General features: G+C 41.4%; 1 protein-coding gene across 1 annotated transcript in view; it reads right to left on the bottom strand.

Moving 5' to 3' along the window:
* COL4A1 (collagen type IV alpha 1 chain) overlaps positions 1-16,069 on the bottom strand; it is a 152,021-nt gene that overhangs the window by 12,808 nt on the left and 123,144 nt on the right. The window contains exons 30-45 of the mRNA XM_053916317.1: positions 15,813-15,963; positions 15,469-15,582; positions 14,621-14,788; positions 14,428-14,517; positions 13,472-13,624; positions 13,210-13,308; positions 13,009-13,098; positions 11,716-11,855; positions 11,120-11,246; positions 10,942-11,022; positions 10,318-10,416; positions 9,160-9,210; positions 3,462-3,647; positions 2,659-2,792; positions 1,132-1,204; positions 300-371 (exon numbers count right to left, since the gene is read on the bottom strand). Coding sequence (XP_053772292.1) covers positions 300-371; positions 1,132-1,204; positions 2,659-2,792; positions 3,462-3,647; positions 9,160-9,210; positions 10,318-10,416; positions 10,942-11,022; positions 11,120-11,246; positions 11,716-11,855; positions 13,009-13,098; positions 13,210-13,308; positions 13,472-13,624; positions 14,428-14,517; positions 14,621-14,788; positions 15,469-15,582; positions 15,813-15,963 — 1,828 coding nt within the window. The remainder of the gene's footprint in view (positions 1-299; positions 372-1,131; positions 1,205-2,658; positions 2,793-3,461; positions 3,648-9,159; positions 9,211-10,317; positions 10,417-10,941; positions 11,023-11,119; positions 11,247-11,715; positions 11,856-13,008; positions 13,099-13,209; positions 13,309-13,471; positions 13,625-14,427; positions 14,518-14,620; positions 14,789-15,468; positions 15,583-15,812; positions 15,964-16,069) is intronic.

Here is a 16,069-nt window from a genome sequence, read left to right as displayed (position 1 = left end):
ACTCTACCTTCAGAGCCTGTGATATTTTGGGAATTTTGAGTCTATAATTCCCTCCCTACTTCATAGACCTCAGTCACAGATTTAACAAACTTGACTTTCAAGGTAAGTCACTGGGAAAAACATCTACGAGATGACCCAGTCCTGACAAGCTACCAAAGAATTTGATTGCTTAATCATTTTCTAATGATCTTTGAGTCTTTTCACATAGGTATAACCAAACACCCTAATTCTGTGAGTTCAATGGCTTTCATATTTCCTTAGATCCATATGGCACCTTCCAATACAGCACATTCTCTTACCTTTAGTTCCAGGGAAACCTTGGTCTCCTGGGTCTCCTTTAACTCCCTGAATGCCAGGGAGACCTTTCAGACCTGGGAGGAAGCAGAATATTGTCTTTGCACAGAATTCCAAAGATATACAAGGATGTGTGCGTGCATGTGCACATACATGTACACACATGCACATTCGTGTATACACAATACATGCACGTGGATGCATGCATACACACACTCATGGTGAAAATTTTCCAATTGAGGCTTGTAGAAGAAAAGAGCATTATTTCTGGTCAACTATGTAAAACCTTTTACGAAACTCTTCTTTCTAGAACCCAAAAGTTTTATCTCTAAACATACAACAAACTGTAAAGTGGCCACAGCCACTGGAGGGGCACATGATATTGTTTTTGATTACAGTCTGGTTCACACATGTCCCCAAATAGACCACAAAACACCTGCAGGCTAAGAATTTATTTTACCCACCTTTCATTCATATATGTCTGATTCAGCAGTAAAAATCACAGTGCCTGAAGGCTTGCAGGCACACTCTACACCTTTGCTTAATACATTAATAAATTAATGAATGGCCAAAATCCATGACTTTTTATTGATATGCAAATAATTGATATGTAAATGATCCACTGATTCTGTGTAGGGAAATCAAAATGTCTTTTATACAGCCATTCATAGTATTATACAAATTGGGCTGTCACACAGAAGTAGAATTTTTAATTCAAAGAGAACAAGACCTTGTTCTATAATTATCCTGGTTCCATCAGTATTGAAATGCCAGTGGTTAGGGAGCTCTGGTAACAGGTAAATGTGTCTTTAAGCAGCATCACCTTTACTGTCTTACCTTGAAAGCCTGGAACTCCTGGAGGTCCCATATCACCCTTAGCACCTGTGATTCCTGGAGAGCCACCAATCCCCTGGACATGCATAGAGAATATCAGTTGGGAATCATTCAGGAGACGGACAATAAAACTCTCAAGTAACAAGTCATTGGAAAGCTGCAAAGTATCTTTGTGGATAAATGGTGTTTTGTAGTTTCTTGAATGATGCAGAAATACTGAAAAAACCTCTATGTGTGTCTAAACAAGGTAATTGAATCAACTCGCTTCATTCACTGTGTCCCATCTTCTTGTCCATCCATGTGGTGAGTTCCCACACCAGAAGCTAGTCTTCATTCTGCTGTCCCTGCCCCTCATCACAATGCCATGAACAGCTGGAACCCCCTAAACATTTATCATAGCAACATGTCAATCTACCAACACCAAACTGCCTTTCTGGAACACCGTCCTCTAAACACTCAAGCATAGTGATTTGTCTTTACATTAGCTTCAGATCTTATTTGAAAAGTGATTTTAAATATGGAAAGATAAAAAATACTCAAGGAGAATTCTTTTTACTTATAATATAGCAACATTCATGTATTTTAAAAATATTATCTCATGTTCTAGCCAACTAAGTACAGATTTTCCTTTCTCTAGTTCCTTTCTCAATATTAAAAATTGTATTGTTTCTTACACACATCTGTTTCTTTGCTTTTTTAAAGGTGCCACAACCAAAATAACACACAAATATAGAGAGCTGACCCCTGGACATTGCACGAGTTAGGGGACCAACCCCCAGCACAGTGGAAAATTCGTGTATAACTTTTGACTCCCCAAAAACTTAACTCAGTATCCATGGGGAATGAGTTCTAGGATCCCCTGCAGATACCCACATCTGAGTATGCTCAAGTTCCTTATACAAAATGGCATAGTAGAATAAAGCATACTGTCGGCTCTCCGCATCTGTGAATTTCTAACTACAGATTGAAAATACTGTTTTCAATCTGTAGTTGGTTGAATCTGTGGATTTAAAAGGGACACAGGGGACTGCCTGTATATTTATTGAAAAAAGAAAACACATATAACTGGACCTGAGTCACTCAAACCTATGTTGTTCAAGAGTCAACTATATATGGGGGGGGAGGTATACATACACACATATATACATATACATATATATACACACATATTTACATATATACACACATGCACACATATTTATATACAAGTATAGAGAGAGACAGTCAATAGGAATTGGGAGTATATTTCTATGTTACTGGGGCTTTTTGAATCAGGTCTGTCAGTAGATTTTTAAACCCATGCATTGAGCTGTGTTTTAAGGTAGTATAACATTTCCCTTTGATGGTTATCGTAAAACTAGATTGTAAAAAATGTTTAATCATTGTCTTCTGTGGGGCCAATAAAGATAGCTGATGACTGGCAAGAGAGAAGCAACTGAGGATTTGGGATTGTAACACATGTATGTACAGACACATGCATATTATTTTGTGATCCTTTTCAAAAACAAAACCTACAAATGGACAACTTACAGGCATGCCTTGGAATCCAGGGTCTCCCTTGGGTCCTGGAACACCAGGAGTCCCTGGCCAGCCTGGGCTTCCTTTGTCACCTTTCAATCCATCAAGCCCAGGGAGCCCCGGGGGCCCCATTGGTCCCGGAGGTCCTAACAACACAAAAAAGTCACACATTTGAAGTTAGAGGATGGTTTTATGTATGAGTCATTGGTCCACGGTTGTCATCACTGCCACCCAACTTGCCCCAGCTGTACATACAATAACACCATATCTATTGTCACTCAACTGTCCCCAACTGTATATAGCAACACCGTATCAAGCTGCATGAGCTCTGAAGAAATCAAGGCAGGTCCTGGGAGAAAGAATATGATCTTCTCAATGGACAGAAAATGTTGACATAAACACTGCCACCTCGGTGTCCAAATGCCCTATGTTGCCGTGCGCAAAGGTAGCTGTGCCGCAGTACAGTCACCTTGTCTAGGAGGTGGAGGCATGCCAGAATGTTACCTGGGTTAAAACAACCACCACAGGTGGCATTCGTGCCCTAGTCCTTTTCAGCAAAGTCCTTTCTCCCCTCTCCCCAATCACTTGTCATATATACTAAGTTTCTTGACAGATAAGACACAAGAAAAGCACTGACCCAGTGTAGACCAAAACACAAAAGCCCAATGGTTTAAACAGTTTCAAGTTGTAGTAAATGCTGCAAACTTCTTAAATAAAAACTCAGTTGAGAATGTATGTATTTAAATCTTTTACATTTGTGTATATTTGTGCCTGCTCTTTAAGTCCAAGCTCTGACCTGGGTTAGACATGCTTACCTGGCAGGCCAGGTTGTCCCTGTGGACCCCGGTCTCCTTTGGGCCCCTCCACAGGGCGGCCTGGAGCACCAGGCAATCCTGGCTGTCCTTGTGGCCCCGGAGGACCCATGAATCCTTGCTCTCCTTTGGATCCAGGAATTCCTGGGCTCCCAGCTAATCCTGGGAAACCCACCTCACCCTTTGAACCTAAACAATAAAAAGAGATTGAGATCATGACAAACAAAGGGAAGAAGAGAAATGCCAGTATACTGAGTAGGAAAGAGGGGCTTCTAGAATGCACAAGGAGGTAAAGTGGAGCTGAGTGCCCTTTTCTCTCCCATTAAATAACACTCCTACCATGGCCAGCATAAAGAAGAGTAAGCTTAGGATACAAAAGCATGGCTATCAATCTTCTTAATTTTTTAATTGTTGTTCAATTACAGTTGTCCCCATTTCCCCATTACTCTCCCCTGACCTATACAACCCCCACCTCCCACATTCAATCTTCCCCCACCTCGTTGTCTTTGTCTGTGAGTCCTTTATACATATTTCTTGACTTGACCCTTCCCTTTCTTTCCCATTATACCGTTCCCGCCGCCCCTCTGGTTACTGTCACTTCTTTATTTCCATGTCTCTGGTTCTATTTTGCTCACTTCTTTGTTTTGTTGATTAGGTTCCACTTATAGGTGAGATCACATGGTATTTATCTTCCACCGCCTGGCTTATTTCTTTTAGCATAATACTCTTCCGTTCCATCCATGGTGTCCCAAAGGATAGGAGTTCCTTCTTTCTTTCTGCTGTGTAGTATTCCATCATGTAAAGGTATCATAGTTTTTTCATCCACTCATTTACTGATAGGCACTTAGGCTGTTTCCAGCACTTGGCTATTACAAATAATGCTGCTATGAACACTGGGGTGCATAGGTTCTTTTGAATTGCTGTTTCGGGCTTCTCAGGGTATAATCCCAGCAGTGGAATTCCCAGATCAAAAGACAGTTCCATTTTTTGTTTTTTGAGGAAATTCCATATTGTTTTCCATAGTGGCTGTACCAGTCCACATTGCCACCAACAGCATACTAGAGTTCCCTTTTCTCTACAACCTGGACAGCACTTCTTTTTTAATTTGGTTATGATGGCCATTCAGACCGGTATGAAGTGGTATATCTTTGTGGTTTTAATTTGCATCTCTCTGATGGCTAGTGATGCTGAGCATCCTTTCATATGTCTCTTGGCCCTCTTATATGTCCTCCTGGGAGAAGTGTCTGTTCAGGTCCTTTGTCCAATTTTTAATTGATTGTTTCTCTTCCTGGTGTGGAGTTGTGTGAGTTCTTTGTATATTTTGGAGATCAAACCCGCGTCTGAGGTATTATTGACAAATATATTTTTCCATACTGTTGGTTCCCTTTTCATTTTGCTGATGTTTTCTTTAACCAGGCAGAAGCTTTTTAATTTGGTGTAGTCCCATTTGTTTATTCTCTCCCTTATATCCCTTGCTTTAGGGGACATATCAGTGAAAATACTGCTGCATGGAATATATGAAATTTGCCTGCCTACGTTCTCCTCTAGGACTTTTATGCTGTCATGACTTACCATATTTTTGGACTATAAGACGCACCAGACCACAAGACGCACCTAGGTTTTAGAGGAGGAAAATAGGAAAAAAAACCCCAAAAAACCCTGTTCCACTGCCACCACCCTCCCCACCCCCACGAGCCAGGCAAGCTACATCTGGACTATAAGATGCACCCCCCCCCAAATTGGTGGGAAAGTGCATCTTATAGTCCGAAAAATACAGTATATTTAAGTCTTCTATCCATCTTGAATTTATTTTTGTGTGTAATGTAAGTTGGTGGTCAAGTTTCATTTTTTTGCATGTAGCTCCAGATCTCCCAACACCATTTGTTGAAGAGGCTATTTTTACTCCATTTTGTGCTTCTGTACCCTTTGTTGAATATTAATGGGCCATAGAGACATGGGTTTATTTCTGGGCTCTCTATTCTGTTCCATTGATCTGTGTGTCTGTTCTTATGCCAGCACCATGATTACAGTGGCCTTGTAATATACTTTGATATCAGGTACTGTGATCCCTCCTACTTTGTTCTTCTTTCTCAAAATTGCTGAAGCTATTCAGGGTCATTTATGGTTCCATATAAATTTCTGAAATGTTTGTTCTATATCTGAAATATGTCATTGGTATTTTAATAGGGATTGTGTTGAATCTATAAATTTCTCTGGATAGTATGGACATTTTAATAATGTTAATTCTTCCAATCCATGAGCATGGTACATGCTTCCATTTGTTTGTGTCTTCCTTAATTTCTTTTTTCAGTGTTGTGTAGTTTTCTGAGAACAGATCTTTTACCTCTTTGGTTAGGTTTATTCCTAAGTACTTTATTTTTCTTGTGGCTATAGCAAATGGGATATTTTCCTAATTTCTGTTTTTGATATTTCATTACTGGTATACAAAAATGCCTTAGATTTCTGAATGTTGACTTTGTATCCCACTTCTTTGCCAAAGTCCCTTATTAGGTCAAGTAGGGTTTTTTTTGGTGGAGTCTATAGGATTTTCCATGTACACTATCATGTCATCTATCACAATGATAGTTTTGCTTCCTCCTTTCCAATTTGGATGCTTTTTATTTCCTTTTCTTGTCTGATTGCTGTGGCTAGGACTTCCAATGCTATGTTGAATAGAAGTGATAAAAGCAGACACCCTTGTCTTGTTCCTGATCTTAGTGGGAAAGCTTTTAGTTTGTGACTGTTGAGTATGATGTTGACTGTAGGTTTCTCGTATATGGCCTTTATTATGTTGAGCAATGCTCCCTCTACTCCCACTTTGCTAAGTGTTTTCAACATAAATGGATACTGTACCTTATTAAATGCTTTTTCCTCATCTATTGATATGATCATGTGATTTTTGTCTTTCCTTTTGTTTATGTGATGTATTATGTTTATTGACTTGAGAATACTGTACCATCCTTGCATGCCTGGGATGAATCCCCCTTGATCATGGTGTATGATCTTTTTAATGTATTGCTGGATGTGCTTTGCCAATATTTCGTTGAGGATCTTAGAGTCTATGTGTGTCAGCAATATTGGCCTTTAGTTTTCTTTCTTTATTGTGTCTTTATCCAGTTTTGGGGTTAGGATAATGCTGGCCTCATAAAAAGTTTGGCAGTCTTCCCTCTCCTTGGATTTTTTGGAATAGTTTGAGAAGGATAGAGGTTAGTTCTTCCTTAAATGTTTTGTTAAATTCTCCTGTGAAACTGTCCAGTCCAGGGCTTTTGTGCACTGGGAGTTTTTTGATTACTGCTTCAATTTCACTAGCTGTTATTGGTCTGTTCAGGCTTTCTGCTTCTTCTTGATTTAAGTTTTGGAAGATTGTATGTTTCTAGAAATGTTTCCATTTCACTCAGGTTTTCAAATTTCTTGGTGTGTAGTTGTTCGTAGTAATTTCTTACAAACTTTTGTATTTCTATGGTATCAGTTGTAATTTTTCCTCTTTCATTTCTGGTTTTATTTATTTGGGTCCTCTCTCTTTTTTCTGGATGAGTCTGGTTAAAGGCCTGTTGATTTTTTATCTGTTCAAAGAACCAGCTTCTAGATTTATTGATCCTTAGAATTGTGCTTTTAGTCTCTACATTGTTTACTTCTACTCTGATCTTGATTACTTCTTTCCTTCTACTTGCTCTGGGCTTTGTTTGCTGTTGTTCCTCCAGTTCTTGTAGATGTAGGGTTAGGCTGTTTATTTGAAATGTTTCTCTCTTTTTTAGTTAGGCTTGTATTGCTATGAACTTCCCTCTCAGGACTGCCTTCACTGTGTCCGATGGGTTTTGGACTGTTGTGAGTTCATTTTGTTTCCAGAAACTTTCTGATTTCTTCCTTGATATCATTCTTAACCCATTCATTGTTTAATAGCATGCTATTCAGTCTCCATGAGTTCAAATGTTTTTGAGTTTTTTCCTTGAGGGTGGTTTTTAGTTTTAAGCCCTTGTGGTCTGAGATAAAGCTTGATATGATTTCAATTTTCTTGAACTTGTTGAGGCTTATTTTGTGCCCTATCATGTGGTCTATCTTTGAAAATGTTCCATGTGCACTTGAAAAGAATGTGTTTTTTGCTTCTTTGGGATGAAAGGTTCTATGTATAACAATAAGTCCATTTGATCTAATATATCATTTAGATCCACGATATCCTTGTTGATATTTTGTTTGGAAGATCTATCCATTATTGACAGTGGGGTGTTAAAATCCCTTAGTATAAGTGTGTTGCTGTCTGTACCTTTCTTGAAGTCCTCCAAGATTTTCCTTATACATTTGGGTACTCCTATGTTGGGTGCATATATGTTTATAATGTTTATGTTGTCTTGATGGATTCTTCCCTAAAGTATTATGAAATGTTGTTCTGTGTCTCTTTATGGCCTTTGTTTGGAAGTCTATTTTGTCTGATATAAGTATTGCTACTCCAGCTTTTTTTTCCTGTCCATTTGCTTGGAATATTTTTTTCCAGCCCTTCACTTTCAGTCAGTGCAGGTGTTTTGTTCTGAGGTGGGTCTCTTGTAGGCAGCATATGTGCAGGTCATGTTTTCTTATCCATTCAGCTACCATATGTTTTTTATTGGGGCATTTAATGCATTTACAGTTAAGGTTATTATTGATAGGTCCTTATTCATTGCCATTTTCCCCCTTTGTACCTGTGTTCCTCTCTCTCTCACTCTTTTTCTTCATCTTCTTACAGCAGTCCCTTTAGCATATCTTGGAATGCTGGTTTGGTGAAGGTGTATTCTTTTAGCCTTCTTTTGTCAATCTTGACTATAGTTCTTTATACTTGTAAAATGAAGTGTTCCATGGCAAAGGCATTTGATTATATGCTTAGATAAGCCTGCAAGCAATGGCACGGCTGAAATTAAAGGCCCATTCCACCAATAGGGGAATGGATAAACAAACCACATTCTATCCTCACCACAGACGCCAATTAGCAAGAAAAAAATAGAAAATAGAACTAATGACATAAGCAACAACACAGATGAATCACAAACTAATTATTCTGTGTGAAAAAAATCAGACAAAAAGTAAAATACTGTAGGATTTCATTTATGTAGATTTCTAGAAAACGCAAGCTATAGTACCAAAAAGCAGATGGATGGTTGGTTGGGGGCAGGAAGAAGCAGGAGAGGGGATGATAAAGCAGCACAGGAAACTTTTGGGGTGAAGGGTGTGTTAACTATATTGAATGTGGTGATATTTTCATGAGTGTATACATATAGCAAGACATCATATCACACATTTTAAATATGTGCACTTTATTGTATGTCAATGGTAATAAAACTGTCTTAAAAGGTTTTTTTCAAGTAAGAGCTTTTAGGAAAAAGCCCTGCATGTTTAGTTTTAAACATATTACCCAGAACTTGCCAGTAAAATACAAAAATTCTAGGATTATTTCAAGGTGATTAGAAAAAAGGGAGATAGGGTCATCACCTAAAATGACCAGAGAGCCCCTCCCTATGACTTTCTCCCTCCTTGCTTCGCAAGGCAATGAATCCAAACCGTGCACTGTGCGGTGGTTTGCCACCGGCCAGTAGAACATGTCAGTTAGATTGTCTCAAACCCAGCATCTATCACCCATGTCCAACTGCTGCATTGAAAGTGATCACCCTGTTCTGCAGGTACCATGTGCTTCACTGGTGAGTTGAAAAGGAAGAACACATTTAGCAAATGTTACCTTTCTCTCCTTTGGACCCTGGAAACCCTGGGAATCCTCTTGCAGGTACACCTGTAAGATGAGGGTGAGAAGCAGTGTTCGTCTTTTCTAAAACAATTGATCTGCAGGTACAGTACAAAGCAGTACTAACTCTTTGTACCAACACCCTATGCCATTTCCAAAATACAAAAATTAGTTAATTGCACCTTGGGAGTAAAATTACATTCCTATAGTTGTCCTAAGATATCCTTGACTGGATACATATAATTTAGTACTTTTTTCCTAAGTACCCTTCAGCTCAGAACCATTATGGCATTTAGCAGAAACAATCTGTACAAATGAGAACTTGTTTCCTACTACTGGCTAGAGAGTGACAAATTGGCTTTTCTCAGATGACCGTCCAACTAATAGCTATTCTCAAGGGAGGCAGGGAAAGCCAGAGACATTTGGGGAAACAGACACCGGGTAGCCCACCAGTGTGAGTAACAGGCTTCAGGGAAGATTACAATGGGGGGAAGGAGCTGTGGAGGCATTTTTTAAGAATTCTTTTTATAGGAAAGTGAATGTACATAATATAAACATACAGAGTACAGAATGAAAAAATGAACTTAACAAAGAGGCCAACACTAACAGTAATAAATGCCCCTGACAGCCTCCCCCATGGTATCTTCTTCCTCCCATCCCCCTGACCCAGGGTAACTTCTAGCTACATACAAGTATGTACATAATTGTTATCCTCCAAGCTTGCAGCTAGCACTTTTGCCCAAGCTGCAATCTGCCTCCCAACCCCACCACCCTGCCATCAGTGACAGAAGCAGACTCAGGAAACAGCAAATATTCCCAGGACCACTTCCCTAAAGAAGGAAACACCAGGCAGAGAAGGCAGTGGTCTGGGCTTTTTGTGTGTGTCTCCTTCTCTCACCACTGAGAGCTCAAGCAGTTTCAAGGATAGATTTCCGTACGTGTTTGTGAAATAAATAAATAACCGCCTTCCCACTTTCTCCTTTTCTCATCCGAGCCCACTCCACTTCCCCGCACTGGTGATTAAACAGCTACAAGAACGAAGTATAGCTGTCCCTTTATACCCAGCTCTGGGCACTTGGAACTCTGTAAGTCTCTGGGGGATTGTTTACTCCAGAGAACAGTCCCATTCCGGAAGGGAATGGCAGCTGGACATACCTGGTTCACCCTTCTCTCCTGCCGACCCTGGAATTCCATCACTGCCAGGTTCACCTTTCTGGCCGGCTGGGCCTGTTGGGCCAGGCTGCCCAGGAAGACCTCAAAGAGAAAGGTCATGTCAGTTAGGCATGGAAACTCTCACAACACCCTGGTCTGCATGAAAAATGCTACATTCCCAAGCACATCTGGTATCCCTGAATTTATTCCTGACATCCTTTCTACACTGCTAACAACATCACTGCTCTCTGATCCCAAAATGCTGGTGAAAGTGGAGAGAAAGTACATCAAGCTCTCCTGCCAACCCATGTAAGACTACTTCTAGAACCAATTGGAATTAGCTATAAAACTAGTTCACAGACTTTGAATCTAGTTCCTAACTAGTGCCCAGACCTTGAAAAGGCCCGGTAAGATCCCCACAGGCTCAGTTTATTCATCCAAAAAGTGAAGGGGTGGGCCCAGCTGACCTCTGGTCATCTAGATGTCACCCAGTGACATGCTGGGCCCACCCACTACTCGCTATTTGTGAGGGTAGCTCCCTGGGAGCTTTAATGTCCCATATCCTTAGCCATTGCCTTGGCTAATTTTCCAGGAGCTCCAGTCTGTGTTCTAAAAAGCAGTCTCTACCTGGTTCTCCTTTGATGCCAGGAATGCCATCCAGTCCCGGGGGGCCTCTGTCACCTTTTTCTCCAGGCAACCCAGGGCTTCCTAAAGAAAAAAACAAAATACCAGAATGTCCATGATTTTGAGTTTTTCTTTGTCATCTCTGAATCCCAAGCTCAGGGGAAGGCTCCAGCCCACCTACCTGGATAGCCAACATTTCCTGGTGATCCTTTGGGGCCTGGAGACCCAGGCATGCCTGGGAGCCCACTGCTTCCTTTTTCTCCCTTCTCTCCAGGACTCCCTGGAAAACCTGCTAACCCTTGATCTCCCTGTAAGTAAAAATCAGGTCCATTAATTTTACATCTGTTCTTGAACATGGGTCTGTAGATGCTTTCTAAAAAATTCTATACATTTTGGTGCAACAAATATTGCATTGCAGGGTTTATTTCCAGCTTTCTACCCAAAGAATCGAAGTCCATCTCTGAAAAGAAGAAAAACTGGAAACCCAGAGCAAAAGAGCCAATTGTCTGTGTCTACTTCGTATGTTCCTCTTCACCCTCCCCTCTCTTTTTTTCCTCCAGGAAGAACTTGGTGCCCTAGCCTCTCAACAAGTTTCCAGATTTCCTTGGGATGGTGTTGTGAATAAAGGTGGAGAGGAAAGGCAACTTATAATAAATTGAGGGAAATTGTTCTATGTTATGATTCATTTAATGTGATGAGATACTTCCTAAAATTTTCTCATGAAGGATTTCCTCTTAGATGGATGGGAGGGGAGGTTTCCATGCAGGGTTCTGTTACCTTTGCCCCAGGCAGTCCGGGAATTCCAATGCCAGGTAGGCCTGCCTGCCCTTTCTCCCCTTTTGTTCCTTTCTCCCCAGGTGAGCCAGGGAGCCCCTGAGGGCCAGGAATTCCAGGCACACCTTTTTCTCCAGGTACTCCTAAAAATGCAAACAATTGACACTTAAATGTGTGACAAGCAGGTGCTAATATTAAAAATAAAAAAGCACCTCCCCCAACTGGTATGACTCCTTTGGGCATCATCCCATAGACCAAAAAGCTGCCAGTTCAATTCCCAGTCAGGACATAAGCCTGGGTTGTGGGTTCGATGTTTCTCTTCCTCTCTCTCTAAAAATAAATAAATAAAATCTAAAAAATAAAAAAGCACTATGACAGTCAAGAATAAGGTAAAAGAATACATATCTCTTTATTTATTCATCATTAAGTCATCCTGGCAGAGGTCTGTCACCCAAATCCCATTGAAGCCACATGAAAAAACCTCTCCCCTGTCTTTTAAAGACAATTATTTCATAAAGAGAGAAATTACATTAACTGCTTAGCATACTTACTTTCACAACAAAAGAAATGGTTTTTATGTTCTATATTCTACAATCAGCTCTCATTATCCAAAAGAAGCGAGGGGCATGAGGCAGGCCATGAAGAGTACATGTATACTGGTTTTCGTAATGTGTGTGGGCAGCCAAACCTATTTACAATAAGTGTAACCAGTGTAACCAGCAACCTGGATGCCTCTTGTCTTGACTTCGTCTTCCCTAGGCGAGTTCTGAGAAGCCTTAGCAGCCATACCAACCCAGAGTCCAGAGCTCTCTGCCTTCTCTCATGTGCCTCCTGTCTGGTTGGTGTGATTGGAGCAAATGCTGATGGCCAAGTGTTGAGGCCAGTTCAGGAGACTGGGGCAGAGGGGCCCAAAGAATTCTGCTGAGCTAATAATATCAAAGGACTTTAGACGCATTAGCTTCTTGTGTTGACAAAACTGAATAGAAACTATAAACATCTCCTGGGGAAATAATAGCCAGCTGGATAATCGCTTGGAGATAATTGAAAGTTGATGGTGTACAGTCCATGTTTTGTTATTCAACTATGATTTTTGTTTTTTAGCAATGTTATAGTGTCAGCCAAATGCCATCCATCCCTAAGCAAGAGTCCATAAAAAATTGAAGATGTACATTTGTGTAAAAGACACAACTGCCTGGATTATGTCCTCAGTGCACTGGATCCCATCCTGTAGACTTGTCCCACAGCTGTGCATGTACATGTGCCAGACAAAAGACTCCTTTTCTAAATCCAACGTACCTGGCATGCCCATTCCACCAACCGACCCTTTTGGTCCAGGAAGTCCTGGAGCACCTGGGGTTCCGCTTATGCCTGGATCACCTTTAGGTCCTAGAATAATAAAGTGAAAAACCAAACAGGTTGGTACCTATGAAATGTGCTGGTTAACATTTCTCAGCATGAGCTCCTGCCATGATGGTGAACTTGACCTCAACTTCATACCTGGCTGGCCAGGTTGCCCTGCTTGGCCGTCTTTTCCAGGCACTCCTGGAGTTCCAGGGTCTCCTCGAGCTCCTTTATCACCACTTGGTCCAACTTGTCCTATATACACACACACATACACACACAAATAATGATGACCCATGCCTACTTAAAATAGGGCAGTGTAGCAGAAACAGGTTGGTTTGATATTTTGTGTGGAGAACCAAACAACTGATTAGACAAGTTGTTCTATCTCCAGTGTTAAAACCTTCCTCCAGGTTACCTTTTTCTCCTTGCTCTCCCTTCTGACCCTTCATGCTGTCCATGCGCAGTTCATCCATGGACCCAGGCTTGCCAGGTAGACCAATATCTCCTTTTTCCCCCTTGAATCCAGGGTCTCCCCTGGGTCCTGAAGAGCCTGGAAAGCCATGGTCCCCTGCAGAAGAAAGAGAAGGTACATAGTGTGATGTGGCCAAATGTCTAAGAGGCACTGACAAAGTGTGACATTCTTTCTAGTAGAAATAACTGATAAAGTATAAAGAATAGACTGTCCAAAAATTGCATTAAATGGTAAATGTCTGAGTTACCTAGAAGAATCTGACTGCAGGTAAATGAACAATAAAGCCATTTTTTAGAATTATTTGCTAACAATTGTAATGTATGTGATTTTGCTTATTAGTTTAAATAATTTAGATTTTCTCTCCTTAAATACCTTTATCACTACTGTTCATGGTGCCTCTCAATCCTATGCAAAATAATAGAATGGGAATTTTACTGTTCTACTAATAAACAAATCACCATTTTCATACCTCACATTCAAAGTCAATTTCTTTTTTAAAGAAAATTATTTTGGACTTATTTTAAATAATAAGAAATAAAGATTAAGACTTATAAGTTTGCCCAATTTGTTAATTTAATTCTAAGGATTCCATTCCTGTGACCTTGCATGACTGAAGATTCCACCATTTCTCAGGAAAAAAAAAGGAATCTCAACTGTGCCAATAAGGACAACCTGAAACCTGCTTCTCTGATAGGTTGGCAGAGCACGGCCTTCAACTGCACACACACGTGCACCATGAATTCCTACTGGAAGAGAAATCCTCCAGGTGCTTGCTTGATCTTAACTTCTTTCCTTTGGCTCTTGAAATGAAATGTGATCTAAAAACATTCAAGAATTTTCCAAGAGGCACCAAGACACAGACATAAGACAGGCTTTTCTGGAGTTAACCAGATCCCTACCTTTTTCACCCGGCAATCCTGGCAGGCCCACTCGTCCTGGAGAACCAGGCTGTCCGGGGGTCCCCATGACGCCCATCTCTCCCTTGAGACCTGTGGCCAGATGGAAGGACTGTGAACACTGATGGCAGATGTTAAGGGTCATGAACAAGACAAGGTAAGGTGTCGCCTCAGCAGGAGTTCACAAATCATTTACCTTGAACCCCAGGAAGTCCTGGTGCCCCCTGCTGTCCAGGAAAACCAGGAGGCCCTGACTGTCCCTTTAGACCGGGGAGCCCTTGACTCCCCTTATCTCCTTTGGGGCCCGGCATGTCCAGGCCTGGGAATCCAGGGAAGCCTTTCTCTCCTTTCACTCCAGGAGGGCCTGAAAGTTGGTGAAGAACAAAATAACTGTTATCAGAATTTAGAGTGGTCTGCAGTGCCTTTTACTGGCTTTAACTGTTACGTTCTGAAGAAAGTATGTGAACCTGCCCACATTAGGGGGTTGAGATGGCTGTCACCTTCCCAGATAGTGGTGTTTGGGGCCACTGAGGCAGTCAATGCATAAATAATGTCCCAAGACAAGTCCCTCCTTTCTGCCAGCAGGAGTAACTCCCATTCTCTCCCCCAGCCTCTCCGCAGTATGCGGAACTAAGACTAGCTGCTCTTCAACTGCTTTTCACTGATTGTCTTGCCATATACCACCATCACCGTCTTAGTTCTAGAATGATTATTAAAGGCAAATGAAGCTTCTCAGTTTAAGTCATCCACAACTCATTAACCCTTCTGTGGAAAGAAAAGACACACACACCATTTTGAATTTGAAAACGTTATTGACTATACAATAAAGGGGACTGGCACGTAAACCATGCCCAGTGGGAGGAAAAGGAAGACACCTGCATTTAAGCAAACAGTCAAACTTATTTCCACAAAACAGAATTTACTTTTCCCGTTTTTAGTCACAGATTCTGCTAATCTCCCCTTCATGGAGACTCCAGCATCAGCTCCTATCCCGTTATAAATATGATTTAGAGAAGAAATAATTCTGCAAGAATGTCAGCTCACCTGATGACCCTGGTTGTCCCTGTCTTCCAGGGGGGCCCATCACTCCAGGGGGACCTATTCCAGGGACTCCTGGGGCTCCTTTGGGACCTTGCAATCCAGGAGGTCCTGGGTCACCTGGATGGGGAAGAAATTGTGAATAAACTGCATGGGGACCACAGCATGTCTCACAGCATGTGCTACCTACTTACACAAGAAGCCGCAACAACAGAAAACCACATGCTCTAGGCCTTCTAGGATTTTCATCATTCACCAAATACTTACTGAGAACCTAAGAGGTGCTCTGGGGACACAAAACAAACAAACCCTGTCTTTGCCACAGTCTAGATTTATTTGTTAGAAGTTACCTCTGCTTCCCTGAAGGCCGGGGGGCCCGATTGCTCCATGCTCTCCAGGAATGCCTGGTCCCCCGATGCTTCCCTTCTCCCCAGGTGTGCCGGGAATGCCTGGAAGACCTGGCAATCCTTTGAGTCCTGGCAGACCAACTCCAGGCTCTCCCTAGAAGTCCCCAAAGCACAGAGAAGCAAGTTGACCAGGAAAGTCCATCATTTTATCAAACCAAGAGAAGAGCTCAAGCGCAGACTGTTCACTGATACTGCAATGC

Source organism: Desmodus rotundus, chromosome 13 (assembly GCF_022682495.2).
Source record: "Desmodus rotundus isolate HL8 chromosome 13, HLdesRot8A.1, whole genome shotgun sequence".
Lineage (NCBI taxonomy): Eukaryota > Metazoa > Chordata > Mammalia > Chiroptera > Phyllostomidae > Desmodus > Desmodus rotundus.
The sequence above is the reverse complement of the archived record's forward strand: the minus strand, read 5'-3'. Positions and strand labels throughout refer to the sequence as shown.